The 20,454-nt window shown below is 50.7% G+C and overlaps 1 protein-coding gene across 1 annotated transcript in view; it reads left to right on the top strand.

Moving 5' to 3' along the window:
* Efr3b (EFR3 homolog B) overlaps positions 1-20,454 on the top strand; it is an 80,320-nt gene that overhangs the window by 54,369 nt on the left and 5,497 nt on the right. The window contains exons 5-21 of the mRNA XM_057773287.1: positions 1,689-1,810; positions 2,690-2,839; positions 4,002-4,136; positions 4,515-4,593; positions 5,342-5,477; positions 5,612-5,773; positions 6,738-6,849; positions 7,165-7,216; positions 9,454-9,626; positions 9,969-10,044; positions 10,335-10,496; positions 11,667-11,798; positions 13,978-14,045; positions 14,915-15,042; positions 15,762-15,853; positions 18,499-18,547; positions 19,875-19,981. Coding sequence (XP_057629270.1) covers positions 1,689-1,810; positions 2,690-2,839; positions 4,002-4,136; positions 4,515-4,593; positions 5,342-5,477; positions 5,612-5,773; positions 6,738-6,849; positions 7,165-7,216; positions 9,454-9,626; positions 9,969-10,044; positions 10,335-10,496; positions 11,667-11,798; positions 13,978-14,045; positions 14,915-15,042; positions 15,762-15,853; positions 18,499-18,547; positions 19,875-19,981 — 1,935 coding nt within the window. The remainder of the gene's footprint in view (positions 1-1,688; positions 1,811-2,689; positions 2,840-4,001; positions 4,137-4,514; positions 4,594-5,341; positions 5,478-5,611; positions 5,774-6,737; positions 6,850-7,164; positions 7,217-9,453; positions 9,627-9,968; positions 10,045-10,334; positions 10,497-11,666; positions 11,799-13,977; positions 14,046-14,914; positions 15,043-15,761; positions 15,854-18,498; positions 18,548-19,874; positions 19,982-20,454) is intronic.

Here is a 20,454-nt window from a genome sequence, read left to right as displayed (position 1 = left end):
GCATTTAAAAACCAGACTCAAAGGCCGGGCATGGCGGCACACTCCTTCACCCCAGCACTTGGAAGGTTGGCCATAGTCCAGTGGATGGCCCCATACCCATGAGCAGCACAATTCAGACCTAGTGAGGAAAAAAAAGAAGACATGAAGTTGGGAGTTGGGTGGGAAGCAAGAGGGTGGATCTGGGAAGAAGTGGGGGAAGGAGTTGGGGGTTAATAGGATAAAATATTGTATGATATATGAAATTCTCAAAGGAAAATTAAAACTGTAATAAATGAGGAGACTAATGGAAGCTGTTGCATCTAGGGGTTTTTGTTTGTTTGGTTGGTTTTTTTTGTTTTTTTGTTTATTTGTTTGTTTTTTCAAGACAGGATTTCTCTGTAGCTTTGGAGCCTGTCTTGGAACTAGCTCTTGTAGACCAGCCTGGCCTCGAACTCACAGAGATCCGCCTGCCTCTGTCTGCCTCCCAAGTGCTAGGATTAAAGGCGTACGCCACCACCGCCCAGCCTAAATTAGCAACTTTTAAGTAGTTAACTAGACACAAATTAACAATTAATACCAAATACTATGAAAGTAAATCAATTAGCTACCTTGAGAAATGATAATGTGTGTGTGTGTATTATTTTTTGTGTATTATTTTTTAAACAATATTGAAGTTCTATAGTTTATTGTCGGTCTAAGCACTCTTTTTGCGACAAGGTATCATGTAGCCCGAGCTAGCCTCAGATTTGCTCTGTAGCCGAGGATGTCTGCAGACTTCTGACCCTACTGCCTTCACCCTCTCGTGCCAAGGTTACAGACCTGTGCCACCACCCTCAGTTTGTCCCATTCTGGGGACAGAGCTCGGGGCTCATGCGTGCTAAGGAAGCACTCTCTCCACTGAGCTGTATCTTTAGCTATTAATCTAATCCTCTTTCAGAGTTGTTCGGGGCTACTAACCTAACATAATATCGAGCAAAATAAATTATATTCGTTTCTAGCGGTTTATTTTGTATGCAATGCTTGCTTCTCTGGGGGATGTTATTGAAATGAATTCCCTCTTTAGAACTGGAAGCGTACAATGCAATATGATCCAGCAGCCGAGGATGCTGCCAGAGATTAGCGCTAAGGCTAGGCACAGGGCAGGCCCCTGTAATCCTAACAGCTGGGAGGTAAAGGTAGGGATCAAGTTCAAGGCTAATATCGGCTATGTGAGATCTTTCCCACAGAGAAAGAGAGGGGTCAGAGGGAGTCTACCAACATGGCAAGCTTTTGACACCCAAAATTTCAACAGTAAAATGTGATTCCAATTTTGAAGTCAAATGCTCGGATTCGCTCTCCTGTCTCAGAATTCAGCCAAGGAGGTGCTCCATGCATTGACCCAGCTCTCCTTCAGTCTCCGCATTGTGCCTAATTCGCTGTGCCCCATCCATGCATCCCCTAGGGGTTTTCAGCCGTGTATAGGGGCAACCATCATTCGCTTTCTCCTTCCTCCTCTGTCCCCCTCAGCAGAAAAGGTCACAGTTGCCAGCTTTTGGTGTACAGGAAAGCTGAGTCGCCTATGAACTCAGGTCTCCCAAGTGTGCTGTTATAGGCAGGAGTTGGTCCCCAGATGCCTGGGTCTGTGGCTTTTTCCATAATAGGTGCTTGGGAATGTCCCAAGGGGTGGAGCAACTGGCCCTCATGCAAATTCTCTTCCTCTGCCCCGACAGTTTGTGAAGTTCGCCAACATTGAAGAGGACACCCCATCTTATCATCGGAGCTATGATTTCTTTGTGTCCCGATTTAGTGAAATGTGCCACTCAAGCCATGACGACTTGGAAATCAAGACTAAGTGAGTAGAGAGAGGCAACGGGCCTACGGGGCTCCCAGCAGAACCATCAAGGGGCCTTGAAGGGCTTCAGCACTGGCTGACCACTCTGTCTTCCTTGACTCCCCTTCTAGTCTGCCGTGGCCAGGTTGGGTGGGTGTTAATCAGAATGGGGCGGCTCCAGGCAGGTGGTTCTGGAGGAAAAATCTTGGACCAGAACATAGGGCAAAATATAAGATAATGGAGGTCTCCTGAGCTGAACTTGAGGGCCAGGAGCAAAACACATAAGTGTGCATATACACAACCCCTCCACTCACGGATAGAAATGTTCACTTGCAGGCACAACCTGCTTAGCAGCATCTACATCCATCAACAGAGCCCAAGTCCTCACGCTGGCTTTTCCTCACTTCACCTTCTGGGTCCTCCCACCAACCCATTCTCCTGCCACACTGTATAGGACATGCAGGACACTCTTGCCTCAGAACTGCACGGTCTGTGCGTGATGGAAACCTTCTTCCATGGATCTCAGCTCGCTGCTTCCCCTCTGCCACGGCTTTGCTCACTTTGCTCTCTTCAGTGAAGCCCGCCTGACTGTCCCCACATTCCCCCCAATCCTTCTGTGGCCTGCTCTGTCCCCCCCGTGGTATTCACCCCCCTTTTAGCAAGTTTCATCGTTCCTCTCTTACATTGCTGACTCTGTCTGCCTCTCCCCACTGGCTTCTAAGCTACAAGAGGACAAGAGTCAAGTTGCTCATTAATGTATCCCAACCAGGTTAAAGCCCGTGAGGAGGAGCAGATAGAGGAGCCTTCCGAGCAGTTAGGTCCCTAGAGCTTGAACCGTGCTCCTCTTGGGGCCGTGGAGATGCTCAGGATGCAGAGATGCCTCGGTCTCTTTCCTTACAGAATCCGAATGTCGGGCATCAAAGGCCTGCAAGGGGTGGTGAGGAAGACGGTGAATGATGAGCTGCAGGCCAACATCTGGGACCCACAGCACATGGACAAGATCGTCCCATCGCTCCTCTTCAATCTGCAGCACGTAGAAGAGGCAGAGAGGTGAGTGGGGCTGGGGTTCCTGTGTCTGAGCACCACCGTCACCCAGGCTCTTGGAGCTAGCTTGGGCTGGAAGGTAGAAGCCAGCTACGAGGGCAGGAATCTTGGCTTTGTGACTTGTTCTGCAGTGAGCACAAGGCTGGTTCCTCCTTGCATTTGGGTCTGGCTTCTGTCGGTCTCTGATCTCCTTCTGTTCTCAAATAAGGACGTAGGAGCAGCAATGGGTCTGTGCTGCCTGGGTATGCGTGTAAGCTGGTCAGGACACAAGGGGACAAGGGACAGATTACCCTCGTGCCCCTCTGGAAGCAGCAAGCTAAGGAGGTGTAAATGCCTTTCAAGGTTCCAAATGCTAAAGACTTTCCCTGGGACCTTGCTGTCTCCCTTCCCGATGCTGTTGCAAACCTAAAACATGACTGCTTGATCAGCCATGGCCACCGAAGAGTTGCAGAGCCCCAACATCAGACTCATCCCGTCCAGTGGCCCTTACTTTCCCCTGTAGAATGGGATGGGGAGGAAGGTTCCCTCTACTGTCTCACACCTCGGCTTTGTGCTCAGATGCTCAATAAAAAAAGCTCTCCTTTGGGGGTCTGGGATGTTAAACTAGCAGGGGAAAGTGTGCCCCCTGGTGGTTGTTTCTGATGTAACAGCTCGCCAATCTGGGGTTGTGGTCTCTTAGATGGGGAATTCTGTTCTGAGAAGGTACACTCTGATTTGCATGTCATTAGGCCACACCCTAGCCAATCACCCTTCCCTTCCAGTTGTTTCCTTCTTTCCGCCTGTCTACTCCACTTTCCTCTTGGTTCCTATCCCCCCCACCCCCCCACCCCCCACCCCCCCTACCCTACCCACACCCACACCCACACCCACCCCCGCCTCCAACCCTTTGGTATATATTGACCCTTGTAGTCTGCAGGCCTCCAACAGAGGGAATCCAGCCCCCTCTGAAGTGTTCCCATGAAAATAACTCTAACTCTATAGTCTCCCTCCCGCAACGTTCTACTCCCACCTTCCTTACCCCGTTTAATTGCTGACAGCCATGACTATGACCTGGTGTAGCTTATCTCAAATTCCTGCTTGTCCTGAAGAGAAACCCAAAGGTATACAATACAGTCCTGGCTCCCCACTTTGCACCCCATCCTTTATCCACATGGCTCTGTCTCCACAGCCGGTCTCCCTCTCCCCTCCAAGCACCAGAGAAGGAAAAGGAGAACCCAGCAGAGCTGGCTGAGAGGTGCCTGCGGGAGCTGCTAGGCCGGGCAGCCTTCGGAAACATCAAAAATGCCATCAAGCCTGTTCTTATGTGAGTTGACCGTTCCAGGTCCCCTGCCCTTATCTCCTTGCCAACTGCCCCTGGTCCACTCTACCCCTGTGAGAGGAAAGGAGATGGGACAGCTGACATGCTGTGGTGAGGTGTCTGCAGACCCTGCATCACACAGCAAGGCTACCACGCAGTGGCCACCTGCCGTTTGTGGTGAGCAATAGAGGAGTTCCCAAAACTGAATGAAAGGGCCAGCTTCATCCCTTGTGTCAAGCTATACTGTAAGCCCTTCCTTGACTGAGAACTGCAAGGGCCTCTCAGGAGGTGCCCCTGACCCTCCAAGCTCACCATACTCCCTGGGTCATTCTGGGTCTCTCTGAGTTTCCTAGTCACCCCCACCCCTTGTGTTCTCCCTCGCAGCCACCTGGATAACCATTCTCTTTGGGAACCCAAGGTGTTCGCCACTCGTTGCTTCAAAATCATCATGTACTCAATCCAGGTGCGGTAGCTTCCCTGCTCCAGCTTGCACCCCTTCCCCTCCCATATCACCACCCCTCACTGCCCCCGGGGCACTCCCAGATGCGGGACAGTACACAAAGTAGTACTCTCCCCCCCCCCAAAAAAAAAACCCTAGCTGCCACAGATCCTGCTACCTGACTGTGAAGGAAGGCCGGTTTAATGTTTAGTACGTCCTAGGCAAACATTTTTTATGAAATACAATGAAAGTGAATTCCTAGAGAAAAATTACATCTCGCAAAAAGACAAGCAGCCTGCACCCCCTGGTTCTCTGAGCGTTCCGACTTCTACAGCCTTGCCTTCCTTCTGGCCCGCCCTCATCTCGGCAGCGGTGTTATCTATCAGATAGATCTTGAATTGGCACTGGGCCCCCAGCCACACTGTGCAGCACGGAGCTGAACCATGTGGCTTCTCATGGTCCTTGCCAGTAAGACCTGGGGACAGGGAGAAATGAAAGACAATATTTTGAAATGGGTTTCTGGTCCCCTTTGAAGTAAAAGGAACCAGGAAAAAATGTGCAAACGCAGATTCCCTGGGATTTGGCTCCGCGTTTGTGGGCCGGGATGGGGGTTGGGGAGTGCTGTAAGAATGAGCGGTCTGGGTACCACCTGCAGCGTCCACTGGCTGTGGGATAGCATTTTGGTTCACCCTCCGCCTCAGGGTCCCCTCAGAGGGCTGCCGGGCCTTTGGGGTGGTTGTTTGGGAGTCCATCACGTCTTCCTCCCCCACAGCCGCAGCACTCCCACCTGGTTATCCAGCAGCTCCTGAGCCACCTAGACGCCAACAGCCGCAGCGCGGCGACTGTGCGCGCAGGCATCGTGGAGGTCCTATCGGAAGCTGCGGTTATCGCCGCCACCGGCTCTGTTGGTAAGGGGGTCCAGAGCAAACGGCCAGGGGCAGGAGAGAGGGGCAGGGGCAGGGGCAGGACCGACTGGCTGAGTGGGTTTTAGGTATAAGGGATGCCGGTCCTGACTTGCGGGTTCCTCCCTCTTGGCGCCCAGGGCCCACGGTGCTGGAGATGTTCAACACCCTCCTGCGGCAGCTGCGGCTCAGCATCGACTACGCGCTCACCGGGAGCTACGACGGCGCTGTCAGCCTGGGCACCAAGATCATCAAGGAGCATGAGGAGCGCATGTTCCAGGAGGCGGTCATCAAGACCATCGGTGGGGAGGGTTGGGGGTGGGCTGGGAGGGGCCACTGAGGCTTGGGGGCGGGCTCAGAAGTGGGACGGGCAAAGATCTGGAGGCGGGGCTAAGGGAGAAGCGCCTATGAACCAGGAGATGGTGGGTGAGGCTTGGAAAAGGGCCGAACTCTGGGGGAGGGACGGACCCTGTGACGCTCGGAGAAGGGCGGGGCTCTGAGAAAGGACCTAAGGTGGGAGGGGTCTGGTGAGGGAGCCGAATGAGGCTCTGGGGGAGAGGTTGCCAGGGCCCTAGGGCATTGGCCTATGGGACTGGACTACGCTGAGAGGAGGTACCTTGACAAAGTTTGCAGAGGGAAGAGTTCTAGGGGGAGAAGTCAGGGCACCAGTTTTTTGCTTTAGCATCTGCTGTATGATCAGTTAGCGCTATCTTGTTATTTAGGAACATCATGGGAAAGGGGGGCAGTAGCCTGTGCATGTCTGGCTGGTCCCTCCACCCGGCCTTCCTGCTAAGGAAGACTATTCCTGTGTCCCTGTTCTCATTAGTCATGCCTAGTGTTTCCCCACGGTGGGGCCACTGGACGGGAGGTGGGGATTAAGGAAGAAAGCTATGGAGGCTATTTGTACCCCGGATGTGGAGAAATATGAAACTCTAATTCCCTAGGTCTGTCTGTACCTAGGCCACGAACTCATTGGTGCTGGGAGTTGGGAAGCGAGCGATGAAACCGTAGGGCTGCCCTGCGCCCCAGGCCCTATCCCCCAGTAAAGGAGTCCTGACAGTGACCACAACCTCAGTAACAAGGGAAGAACAAGTGGCATCTAGAAGAGCCCTCCAGAATCCTCCACGATCCCCTCCTCCCAGAAGGCAATGTCTCAGCATCTGCCTGAGCACTGCCCCTGGGCATCAGTGAGCCTCACTCTCTGCCCATTCAGCTAATACATGCTGAGCCAGGGAGACCTCTAAATCTCCTTTCTCGTCCTAACAGGCTCATTTGCCAGCACGCTGCCCACCTATCAGCGCTCGGAGGTGATCCTCTTCATCATGAGCAAAGTCCCCATACCCTCCCTGCACCACCCAGTGGAGACCGGAAGGACAGGGTAAGTCCACTCCCTTCTTTCTCCCAGTCTAGACTGTCTGGTTCCTGGTTATCCACTCTTACTTCTGTGGATCTTCTCTTGATTCAAAGACGGGCATTGGGGGTGGGGATGGTAATAGATCCCATGGCAATTTTTCAGGTTCCCTCCTCACTTTAGGGAAATCATGGGTCCCCAGTCTGGCTTCCTGGGTAGCCTAACAAGATAAGCCCCTGGTGAGAAAATTCATCCGTGGGAGAATTAATGAGAAAAGTGGGGGTGGGGGAGGAAGCACCCTATTGCCGTCCTGCTGAGAGTGCACACGTCTCTCCTCCACAGGGAGAATAGAAACCGGCTGACCCAGATCATGCTGCTGAAGTCTCTCCTTCAGGTGAGCGCCCCCTACAGGGAAAACCAAGACGGGGCAGTAATGTGTGTTACAAACTGCGCAGATGTGCGCGGCTATTAAAGGTATAAGGGAGGATACGAAACCCAGCCTGAGCTCCACTGAGTTGTTCAGAGTGGGGTGGAAATGTAATGTTTTGTTGTTGTTGTTGTCGTTGCTGTTGTTGTTTGAGACGGGGTTTCTCCGTGTAGCCCTGGCTGTCACTCTGTAGACCAGGCTGGCCTCAAACTCACTGCTACCGTCCTGCCTCTGCCTCCTGAGTGCTGGGATTACAGGCATGCCCCACAATACCCAGCTTAATGCTTTTTTTAAATGATGATTCTATGTGCTACTGGTAGCTCTGTCGCTATAGCTAGCCTTGTGGGTCTTGACGTAATTCCTCCCCTCTGACCACCCAGTGCCCTTCCCTAGGTCCTGTCCCTCTGGCTCCCCCATTTCACCATTGATGTCTCTCTCATCTTCCCACCACCACCTTCTCCTTCCCCTATGTCTTCTGTATGCCTCTGCACCTCAACTTCCATTGCTGGAGTCTAAATTCTATTGCTCACAAACAGCATTCCTATGACCAACTGGTTAAAATATGTAGGTTCCCCGGGGAGTGTGAGTAGTCAGTCACTATGAGATTCTAAAATCTGTATTTGTGTATGTATGTATATGAACACAAATGTGTATTGGTATGATCTATTTAGGGCCTTCCTCTGTGGCCCTGGCTGGCCTTGGACTTTACAGAGCCTATGCTGACTTCATATTCAAGATCCTCCTGCCTCACCCCACTAAGTGCTGGGATTACAGGCATACGTGCACTGCCATATCCAGCTTTGAAATTAGGTTTTGCAACAAGCTTCCTGCCGTAGCCTAAACTTCGGACATCTTACAACTAGGTTATTCTCCTCATTGTTTCTATGTCCACCCTCAACCATCATAAACACCAGGAGAATTTTCTGGAAATTCCATTTCCAGTTTTGCTCCTTATTTCAGAGGAGATCTCAATTTCTAATGTGAACATCTAAATTTCAGGCTCCTCAGAGCAAAGTTCCCAGGGTCCCTCTCTCTAGACCAGCAGTTCTCAACCTGTCGGTTATAACCCCTGTGGGGGTTGAAGGACCCTTTCATGGGGGTCGCCTAAGACCATTGGAAAACACAGATATTTACATTACGATTCATAACAGTAGTAAAGTTACAGCTATGAAGTAGCAATGAAATAATTTTGTGGTTGGAGTCATCACAGCATGAGGAACTGCATTAAAAGGTCACAGCATTAGGAAGGTCGAGAGCCATTGCTCCAGACTGTTCATTGTACCAACTGGCTCCAATCTCTGTTCCCAACACACTGGTCTGTCCAGACCCCCTCACTCCATGGAAGCATCTCTTCCCTCTTCTCCTACCCTCTTCCTTCTATGTGTTTGGCCACTTTGCTTTGGTAGTACTGGGGACTGCCCGTCCACTGAGTACACCTCCGGCCCCACGCAGTGTCCTCTCATCCTCTCATGAAGCCCTTTTGTTCTTCTTCTTCTTCCTATATCTAGTTCTCTTTTCGCCCCTTGGTCTTTGTAATCCTGCAGTTTTGCCTAGTTGGCCCTTGTTAATTTGTGCCTGGTGTCTTATGTGACAGTCTGGGGAACACTCATGTGCCCCTTCAGAGAACATTTGATGCTCTGGGCTGGGCCGGCTCCATGGAAACCTTCCAAATCATCAGGGGTACCGTTCTGCAATATGGACTTAATAGAAAATGCCCTTTGCTCCTGCTGAGCATTTGGCATCCTGTGTGACGTGGCTACCTGTGTTGACCGATTTGAGTCGGAAGGCCCCATTGTCCCAGTGCTGTGCTGACTGTCGGGCATGTGAGTGGACCCTGCCGCCCAGCTGTGAGTTCCTCTGCCCTCTAAGTTCTTGTGACTCCTGATCGCAAGAAAGCATTGTAACAGAACAACTGCGCGTTCACCGGTTGTTCCCTGGCCAGCTAGAACTTGCAGATACCCTGACTCTCACCTTTCTCTGGTGCTAATCCTTACTCATTTTTAGCTCTTACTGCTCCTGCATACTGTTCTCATACACCTATATGTCAGCTGAGCTGCACTGAGTAGATTTTCCAGGTGGGTATTCAGGGGGCTCTATACAGAGGATAGACAGACACTACACCAGATCCTGGCCACTTCTCCATCTCATGTCCGCACAGGGAGTGGCGGTGTTCCTAAGCACCCCTGTCCCGGGCTTCCTCACAGGTCTCCACAGGATTCCAGTGCAGCAACATGATGTCAGCTCTGCCTAGCAACTTCCTTGACCGCCTGCTCTCCACCGCCCTCATGGAGGATGCCGAAATCCGCCTCTTCGTTCTAGAGATTCTCATCAGTTTCATTGATCGCCATGGCAACCGCCACAAATTCTCTACCATCAGGTGAGCTCAAGATCCCTCCTCCAGTAGATGTGTGATAGGGGAGCCCCCAGTGTGACTGTCTTCTTGGCCAGCGACTTCACACCCAGGTGGGAGGGCAGTTTGGGTACAGTGAGACCCACTTAGAGCCTGACCCTGGCTTTAGTCAAGGACAGCGGGAGCCGGAGCGTGGTACTGCCTGGGCTGGGGGCTGGAGAGAGTGTGCATCAGCATAAAGCTCAAGAGAAAGAAACAGGAATGTGGGAAAATGGAAACTGGGTTAAGAGCCAAGGAATAAAGCTTGGTGACATCAGGTGGACTCGGGTTGGCCTCGGAGGGCTAAGAGGCTCCTCTGTCCCTTCATAGCACCCTCAGTGACATCTCGGTCCTGAAGCTGAAAGTGGACAAGTGCTCCCGGCAGGACACTGTCTTCATGAAGAAGGTGAGTATGACCAGAAGACACAGCGAGCCCATGGAGGTCAGGATTACTAGTCCCAGTCTTCCAGCGTCTAAGCCACTGTGTGACCACTGGTCCCAGAGCCCGCCTCCTCCCTCTTCAGTTGGCCAGAGTTGTCCGTTGCTGAGGACGGAGGCGGGGCGGGGGGGGGGGGGGCGTCTGCACACAGCTATCTCCTCCCCATCACACGGACCCTCCTCCCCAGTTCTCCTCCCTATCCACCCGGACCCACCCCACTGACCACGGCTGTCCTCTGTCCCTGCACCTGTCCCCAGCACTCCCAGCAGCTATACAGGCACATCTACCTAAGCTGTAAGGAGGAGACGAACATCCAGAAGCACTATGAGGCACTCTACGGCCTGCTGGCACTCATCAGCATTGAGCTGGCCAACGAGGAGGTGATGGTGGACCTCATCCGACTGGTACTGGCTGTTCAGGTAGGGTCGGATGTGGAGAGGACCAGATAAAGATCATGGGGAGGGGCCTGTCTAGCCAGGTCCAGATAGGGATACTCTGCTGTGGTGACAGTTGTTTTGGTGTCTGGGGACATTGTACTCTGGTTGGTCACTCCTCCATGATAACCCAAACCGTGATCTAGACTGGGAAGCCCCAGAAATGAATTAATTTGTGGCTCTTGTTCACCATTAAGGTAAAGAGAATACAAGGTCACCCAGAGTGACCCGTGAACCCCTAGCATTTCAAGTCCCTCATGGGGTCTGAGTGCTACCCCAAAAATTCCCAAAGGGGGCGTTCGAAAGCCCCAAGTGATCCAGTAGCAAATGTGTTCATCTAAAAATCCTCCTCCTCTCAGATTTACTTGTTCAGAATTGTCTCTGATGCTTGTTCAAAGAGGCTCATTACCCAAACTGGAAGGCCAGTGTCCCAAACCCGGGACCTGTTTCTTTAAGAAGCCTCTGTTGTGATTCATAGGCAGCCAGGGTGGTACTAAGTAGGACCTGAGACTTTGAAGGTCTGCCCAGGTAGTAGTGCACTGCCATGGAAGTCGAAGTGGGTCCTTCAGACCTCAAAGGCTGCAGTCTCCGGGTCCTGAAGCCAAGCACGCATCACATTCTTGAACTTTGTGACAGGTGTCTTAGGTCAGCTTTGGGACCATGCTAGATCCTGAAGGCCAACCAGATGTTATAATTTTCTTTGTTTACCCTAATGGGTGCAATTTGGGACATCTCTGAGTCCCAGCCTCCCAGTGATTCCCACGGCTTTTAGCATATGGACCCAGTTCAACGAGACAATGCAATCAGCTAAGCTTCAGCTTTGCTGAAGGAGATGGCGGCTGAATGGTGGGCTTAATGCTAGTGAGGAGGGTTTGGACAGTGGCAGTCACTACAGCTGAAGCCACAGAGTGGCGAGATGACGCTCTTGCTTCTGCCTAGTAGGGATTGATGAGTCTCCAGTCCATGGCTTATCCTAGGGGCCATTCTCTCTAGTTTTTTAAAGATGACTTCTCCCTCTCAGAAGGCTATGGGACAAAGACTTAGTCTAGAAAGATGAACCATCTCTAATAAAATTGGGGAGAGGGCAGGTGGGAGGGTATAGACTTTAGTATGACTTGTCAGGGGAAAACTCCGAAAGCCTGTCTGTTACCACAGGACGTGGCCCAAGTCAATGAAGAGAATCTTCCTGCCTATAACCGCTGTGCACTCTACGCTCTGGGTGCAGCCTACCTGAACCTCATCAGTCAGCTCACAACGGTGCCTGCCTTCTGCCAGCACATCCATGAGGTTGGTGTCCTCCTGATCCTGAGAACTCAGTGAGCTCCGGCGCATTAAACTTGGGCTTTGGAGGAAGTATTGAAGTAAAGCTCCTCTGTCCTCAGCCTCCTGAGTAAAGGGGTCCGTTTTACCTGCCCCCTACCCACTGTCCTAAGGTAGCATATGACACACACTCCTCCAACCATGTGAACAGAAGCAACTTAATAAGAGGTTGCGAAGCATACATAAATTCCTGGGTTCAATTCCCAGACCACACAAATCTGGGTATAGTGGCATAAGCCTATACTCCCAGCACTCAAGTCTCAGTGGTAGGGAAACCTTGGCATAGCAAGTCTAAGGCCAAACTGGGCCACATGAGGCCCCCCTCCCCACCAACAAAAAGTTTTAGGAATGTGAGCATGGTGATATAGACCTGCAATCCAGCCATCTAGGAGGCTGATGGTAAGGCCAGTCTGGGCAACACCGAAACTCTTAGGTGAAAGCCCTTGCCGTGCAAGCCTCATGGACCTGAGTTCAACCCTGGAGCTCTTGAGAAATCCGAATGCAGTGGCACGCACCTAAATCCCAGCACTCCTGTGGCAAAACGGGAGTCAGAGACAAAAATGAGACAGAAGCTCGTGGTCCAGCCGCAGTGGTAAAAGCAGGAGAGACCCGGCACCAACAAGGTGGCAGACAGGAGCCGACTCCCCAGACCTCCACACGTAATTATAGTGTGTGCATGCCCCTGACACACGGACACAGACACGGACATACACACGGACATACACACGGACACACGCACCAAGTAATTTAAACAGAAAAGAACTCTGTCTCAAAACAAAAAGACAAGATTTTTGTCATGAACCCTTCAGTACCACAAAAGCAAAAGTAGGACTGAACCCCAGGCATGCCAATTGAATACTTGTGAAAATTCTTCACACTTGCTTACTAAGATCGTACCCTTTTCCTTTGCTGAAATATTTTAAAACAAACTCCAGCTCCCTCTGCATGAGTGTAACCCATATATCAGTATGAGTAGTGGGAGAGGATGAGCAGTGGCCTCTCCCTCCGGTGCCACCATGTTGTCGCCTAGCTAATTAAATTTTGAATCTCCCCCTACCTTGGCATTCTCTAGCAGCCAGTCTCATCAATCAACCCCAGTTGTTGCATAAATTCTGAAGGTGGCTGGAGAGATGGCTCAGCAATTGAGAACACTGACTGCTCTTGCAGAGGACCTGGGGTCCGTTCCCAGCACGCATGTGGTAGCTTACAACCGTCTATAGCTCCAGTTTCAGGGGATCTGACACCCTCTTCTGGCCTTCACAGATACCAGACATCTGAACATAGTTCATACACATGCATGCAGGCAAAACAGTCACATACATAAGGATTTGTTCCTGACTTAAAATCTTAAGTATTTTAGGTGGACTCATGATGTCTAGGATTAACTGTAAAATTCCGAGTCTCTGCTGGCCTAACCTGGCTTGGGGACATGAGGGTAGATGCTGTGCCATTGTACCAGAGACTTCCCAAGCGCTTTGGGGCTGATAAGGGCGGACGAGAAGTCCTCTTCACGGGAAACAGTGGCTGTTGCCAAGTCACAGGCTCACACCCGCACGCTAGCCATCTCTGGCTTCTCGCCACTTCAGTAACTTTCACAGCTCCTCCAGAAACACTTGCAAAGGCTATTGAGGAAATCTCAAGCCGCCACTGCCTATCAGCCGCTTTTCCCTCAGCCAGTCTCAGCACGTGGTGCCACCTGCATCCCCCTTTCTCTCACGGACTAAGAAAGAAAGCCCAGCCTCTTAGGAATGAAGTCCCCTGCACCTGGAGGACACTTGACACATGTGCGTCATCAGTGGCGACAGCCTGAGCAGCGACTCATCTCCCCAGGCAGCTCTGACGGCGACTGGGGATCTGGATTCTCCCTGGAGAAGCTCGTGTTTGCATCTCCAAGGCGGCTGCGGGTGGGGGTGAGGGGAGCGAAAGGGTACTGACGTGAGGCTGCAGCTTTCCCTGGCTCCTGCTCTGAGCCTCCCGGCCCTGCTGGATCCAGCTCTCCCTCTCTCCCGCTCTGAGCCGCCTGACCCTGCTCTGAGCCACCCGGCCCTGCCCCTCCCGGACCCAGCACTCCCTCACTCCCGCTCTGAACCGCCCGCCCGGCCCTGCTGGAACCAGCTCTCATCATTTGTTTCCTTCCGAACTCCAGGTGATAGAGACCAGAAAAAAAGAAGCACCATATATGCTTCCCGAAGACGTGTTTGTGGAAAGGCCCAGGTAAGGACATTACCGGGGATGCGGTCAAACACGCGACAGTGGGCAGTATGAGGCCAGGCAAGGACACACATCAGGGGACTTTGACCCTGGGCAGAGTTTGGCCCCCATCACATTACCATACTCCTTCCCAGGCTGCCATACCATCAGGCCTCAGGCGGGCGTGATGGGCAGGGAGTGCTGTACTGCATAGGTGATGTAGACTCTAGGAGCTTTGGTCAAACCCAGGGAGGGTGAATCCTAGAGGAGTTGCCCTTGACAGACCCTGCCTTCAGACAGTGCTATGGACCAGTGTCGCTTCCGCATGAACTCAGGGGAAAGCTATTCTGAAAAACGAGGTGTCCAGCAGCAGGACTTAACCTTCTAAACTGTGGCCTCTCATTTGCTAACTGGAATGTTGTTTAAAAAAAAAAAAAAAAGTCAGATGTGCATATGCTGGAGTGGAGACATGCAGGTCTGTGAGCTCACTGGCCGGCCAGCCTAGCTTACTTGGTGAACTCAAGGCCAGTGAGAGACTCTGTCTCAAAGCAAATGTGGATGTTGTCTAAGGAACAACACCCAACATTGACCTCTGGTCTCCACACATCTGTGCGCACACATATGCATGCACACCTGCGCACACATATACATACCCAAAATTAACCACAGAAGAGTGTGCTAGGGAAAAGAACATTCATGTGTGGGCATAAATGTTTGCAACTGAAGTTTTCTGCATAAAATGTAGGATAGTAGGTGTCCACAGAGGAACAGGGACCAGGGGAACTTTTTTCTGTTTCTCTGTCATTTTGCATAGTGACTATGTTGCTATTAGGATAGTCATCCAGGGATTGTTCGAGCTGCCCACAGTTCTACTTTGCCTCTCTGTCCTTCAGGCTGTCTCAGAATCTAGACGGCGTGGTGATAGAATTTCTCTTCCGCCAGAGTAAAATCAGCGAAGTCCTGGGGGGCAGCGGTTACAATTCGGACAGGCTCTGCCTGCCCTACATCCCTCAGCTGACAGGTATGCGCATGCTCCGGGCAAGGCTTCCACCCTACCTCTGCCTTTCCTGCCACGTAAGAGCCCTGGGTAAGGGGGTGGACACCTGACTCTCTTGTGGTGGCGTCTTAGATGTTATATAAGAGCTGAGAGACACAGCAGAATTTATGGTGAGATCGCTATTCCGATGCTCCTCCTCCTCAGTCTGGGATCTCAGAAAGCAACTGGGCCATGAGAATAACCTGACTTATAGAGGGCTGGTCTGTAATATTGGAAAGAGCACACACGGGTTACAGAACCAGGGACCCATTTTAAGACTTCTGTCTGTGCTACTTACTTCCCTAAAAGCATGTTGGGCAAGTCTCTGGACTATGGAATTCCTGCATTAGAGGGTTGTGTGGTGTGTAGGGTAATGAAGTCAGATGTGCTTAGGGAACACTGCGTGTATGACCATTACTGGCGCTGCTAGTGGATGCAGCCAGCTTACGCTAGTTGAGACATGCTTTCTGGTCCTAGCAGCTCCTTTGTTTTCACACATGGTTGCAAAAATCTTAATCCAAAGAAGCAACCTGGCCACCATAAGATGGGTAAAGAAGACCCACAGCAAATAGAAGCTTCTGGAAGCTCCGTGTGTAGCCTAAGTTTGTACCGAGCCATTGAGGACTATGGATCAAGGCACAGAGGGTGGGACCAGTGGCTTATCAAGGACTGGGAACCCCAGCTTCTGGGCTGTTCTTTTCCAGATGAAGATCGTTTGTCTAAGAGGAAGAGCATTGGAGAAACCATTTCCCTTCAGGTAGAGGTAGAATCGAGGAACAGCCCAGAGAAAGAGGAGGTGAGTGTTTTGTCAGTATACTGGGTGCTAAAGTACTCCAGAGCCCTTTACAGTGCATTAAAGTATCTGCAGAAATGAGTTTCTTGAGCACATCCACTTTCTTACTGACTCTCATTATGTGTACACCATTGGTATTTCCAGTTAAGAGATTAATGTTCTTCTACCATGAGAATATCATTTTTAAAAATCACTTTAGAAAGGCTTGCTCCATCCCCTATCATACAAATTAAGGAATTGACAGTCCTGGGGCAAGTGTCATACAAAGTAAGGAGGACCCACATCTGGGAGGGACTGGGACAGGAAGACTCATGGGGAGTCTGAGGGCAGCTGTGGAGGACGCTGATCTCTCCCCAGGTGTGATCAGAGCATAGAAAAGCCCTTAAAGGTTTTAAGCAACCCTCTAGGGCCAAGCCCTAAACCTGGACATTCAGAGCTGCTCTGGAACATTCCCATGGAAGGCAAGAAGCTCTGACCCTGGCTAATTAGTCAAGCAAAGCGAGGAACTGGAAGTGGAGGCCCTCAGAGACCCTTCCAGTCATGAAAGACAGGACTGTTGACAGAGGTTTCTGTCCCATCCAGTCCCACAGCTATTCAGTCTCAAAAGAAACACACAGAGGTCTACATTAATTATAAACTGGTTGGCCTATTAGCTCAGGCTTCTTATTAATTAACTCTTACATTAATCCATAATCCTTGTCTGTGTTAGCCACATGGTTTGGTACCTTTTATCAGCAAAGCATTCTCATCTTGCTTCCTCTGTGTCTGGGTGACAACTAGCCTTTCCTCTTCCCAGAATTCTCCTATTCTGGTTGCCCTGCCTACACTTCCTGCCTGGCTACTGGCCAATCAGCATTTTACTAAACCAATACAAGTGACAAATCCTTACAGGGTACAAGACCATTGCCCCACAGTACAGAACTTCTAGTGTGTAACAGCCTTGGAGTTGACTGCTTCCCCATGCTGCAGAGGGGACCTTCCCATCAAGTTCAGTAGTTAAGTGAGGCTAAGGAGAGAAATGCTTACCATACTCACTGGTGGCCTCCTGGGACACTCGTATTGGCTCTTTCCTTGGCTCAGCTTAGCCCAGGGGCTCCTGGTAACTGATGCAGAGCTGTGCCCTCCCTATGCTCCACTGCTTCAGCCCATGGTGCCCTGGTTCAGGATCCTGTGCCTGCTGACTTCCTCACTGTGAGTGATGAATCAATGCTGATGTGGTCAAACCTTAATCCTAGTGCCCAGCATTCTGGGCTGGCCCTGCTGTGTTCATTTTATCCTCCATGCCACCCTATACGTTTCTGCTGGTGGCACTGCTGCCAGTATCCTCCATGCCACACTCACTCATCTGTTTGCACAAGTACACTGGTGCCAAAAACCTCCCAGAGTCTGCCCTCTTCTCCATTGTGGGTGCTTGGACCTTTGGACCTATGAAGTCTTCTTCCTTGAAGCCCAGCTAGGTCCCATTTCTTCCACACACAGCTAGCTCTCTGCCTGCTCTCATTTGGAGAACTTGCTTTTCGTTTTCCTTTACCCTATAGTTCCTTAGTGCCTGTAGTTTATCTGCATTGGTCTTCACTGACCATGGATGGAGGGATGGATGAATGGATGGATAGATGGTGTGTGTGCATGTGTGTGTGTGTGTGTGTGCACGTGTGTGTGTGTGTACATAGGATGAATCCTCTATTCATCTATTGGCATGTAATTCTTCTGTTAACATATTTGGCAGCTTCTGTTACCCTACTGACAGTTCTGCATACTATTGATGTCCATACAATATTTGCTCAATGTCTTTATTCCAGTCAGACACTTACTAAATGGCAAACTAATCAAGAACTGTACTGTCCGAATTTTCACAAGCTGAGTGTACCCACCCCATCACACTCAGATCAGGCAATCAAACACAATCATCACCTGGGGATCTATCTGGGCCCCTCTCCCTCGAAGGAACCATCTAGCACAGTTGTGTCCCCTTGTGAGACTTTGTCCCATTAAATCACTTTCTCCTGTCTACATTTTCCCCTTATTTTTTGTGATGGCATGTGATTCATCATGGGTGTTTCACCAAGAAGCTTATAGTCTGGTTCAAAGTTCATGGACTCTAGTCCAAACTTCATTATCTTTGGCATCTTCCCTGAGGCCATGCATCCATGGAATTCCCTTTGAGTTTTATTATTTTTCTCCCTCTTTCATAACCTCTGCAGAAGTTGAGGTCCTTTGCCTCCAGTCTTAGGACCAATGTCATCAATAGAGGTCCCATTACTGCTAACTCCCATGACTTACTGTATTAAGATTCATCACTTCAGGGTATAATTTAATACCATGAGCCTTCAAAATGTTATGAAGTTCTTGGAGTTTATTTTAGAGATTGTATTTCTCAACTGCCTCTTACATATAATTGTTTCTCTGAGGACTTTTTTTTTTTTTTTTTTTTAATCATAAGATGGTTTCCTCCCATGGAGCTTGACAGGGAAGTAGGGAAAAGAGAAGAGAATTCTATTCTGAGGGAATCTGGTGAGGAATTGGCCTCATTTGCTTTTTCTCCATACATGATCTGGGAATGGGGGTGTCCTGGAGACATTCCCCTAAGAAGCAAAGGGGCTGCCTTTTCTCCCTCACCTTTCTGAACATGTCTGTCCCTTCTCCTTCAGAGAGTGCCTGCAGAGGAGATCACCTATGAGACACTGAAGAAGGCCATTGGTAAGACAGCAGCCCAGGAAACTCTGAGGAGCGGGGAGGTTGGGGCTGACATGGACCTGGTGGCAGAGGCTGGTGGTTTCTTGAAACTCAGCGGCCCCCAAGCTGCAGCTGGAAGTCCCCAGTCCCTGAAGGGGGGGTGGGACTGCCTGTCACTGCATGTCATCACTGTGTGTCACGCACTCCCTTTCCGCCTTTAATGACAACTATCTCTGAAGGTTTCCACTTGAGGGCTAGAGCCTGGTGGCTAGTTTGTGCAAATAAAACTTATTCTGAGTGAAAGATGACACGAGGGGCAAGATGTCCAGTGGAAGGCACGAGAAGAAATTGTGTTGACGTTCGTTCAGTAAGGGCCATAGACTTTTAACCCCAAGTCACCTCTTTGTCTGTAGGATTGGCTCATGAAGTGTTATTAAGAAGTTGTTTCTAACTGATGACAAATGAAGCCACTAAATGGACTTTGTGTGAAGCCTCTTCAGTATTTTGTTATTATAAATGCATTCAGCCAGGTGTGGTGGTGCATGCCTTTAATCCCAGCTCTTGGAGGCAGAGGTAGCCAACTATGAGTTCTCTGTGAGTTCGAGACCAGCCTGACTATGTAGTAAGCTCCAGGATAGACAGACAGACAGACAGACAGACAGACAGACAGATGCGCCGCCTGCCTCCTTAACGCCCTAAGAGGTGATCCTTATTTAACCTCCAAACCCATTCCCTATTTTTGTTTATTTGGTGCTAACTCTCTTTGGGTAGCAAGCAGTCTATGTAAAACCTTAAGTGAAATTTCCTCAGACTGCTCAGCTGAGGGGCAGTGCTGACTCTTACCGTCTAGCTGCCTTTTCCATTGTTCAGGTCCTTTTTCTTTCTTTCTTTCTTTCTTTCTTTCTTTCTTTCTTTCTTTCTTTTTTTTTTAATTTTTTTTCCGAGACAGAGTTTCTCGGTGTAGCCCTGACTGTCCTGTCACGCTGTAGACCAGGCTGGCCTCAAACTCACAGAGATCCTCCTGCCTCTGCCTCCCAAGTACTGGAATTAAAGGCGCCACCACCACCACTGCGCCTCAGGTGCTTTTTCAATCTACCCTGGCAGTACTAAGAGGGACCCAGCAGGAGTGTAGCCACGTGGGTCTTTAAAGCCCAGACGGGCTCTTTTAGCTGATTCTCAGAGGGCAGGGCTCAGGGAGAAGCAGGAAGAGTCAGTCTTTGAGGACACACGGGGTCTCTACGCCTTCCGCGCCTCCGCCCCCTTTTCATCCCAAGAGCCCACCCCGTCCATCTCCCTCGAGCTCCTTCCCCTAACTCATCCCCGAGCTCTAACCCAGTTCTCTGTGTCTCAGTGGACAGCGTGGCAGTTGAGGAACAGGAGCGTGAGCGGCGACGACAGGTGGTCGAGAAATTCCAGAAGGCGCCCTTCGAGGAGATAGCAGCTCACTGTGGGGCCCGGGTGAGTAACATACCAGAGGGTGGCTTCCTGACCAATCAGAAAGCAGACTTGGATCCAGGGTAGGACTGAGTTCAGACGCGAGCCCTTTGTCCTGCAGAAATTAGGGTTTTGGTTCCAGTATACAGTGCACTGCGTTTCCCCCAGTACCTTCCACTCCATTGCTCCCCCTGAGACCAGGGACTGGGCTTTTATTTGGCACTCACTATCTAGGACCTTTAATCCCAGCACTTGGGAGGCAGAGGCAGGCAGATCTTTGTAAATCTGAGGCCAGCCTGGTCTACATAGATAATCTCAGGCCAGTCAGAGCTACATGGTGAGACCTCAAAAAAAAAGAAAGAAAAGAAAAAGACAGGCAGGGAGTGGGGGGAGGGTAAGAGGGAACCAGCTGGTTGTAGTGGCTCATACTTTAATCCACCACTTAGAAAGTAGAGGCAGTGGATCTCTGAGTTCAAGGCTAGACTGATTGTCATAGA

The sequence above is a fragment of the Chionomys nivalis genome, chromosome 1 (genome assembly GCF_950005125.1).
Source record: "Chionomys nivalis chromosome 1, mChiNiv1.1, whole genome shotgun sequence".
Classification (NCBI taxonomy): Eukaryota; Metazoa; Chordata; class Mammalia; order Rodentia; family Cricetidae; genus Chionomys; species Chionomys nivalis.
The sequence above is the reverse complement of the archived record's forward strand: the minus strand, read 5'-3'. Positions and strand labels throughout refer to the sequence as shown.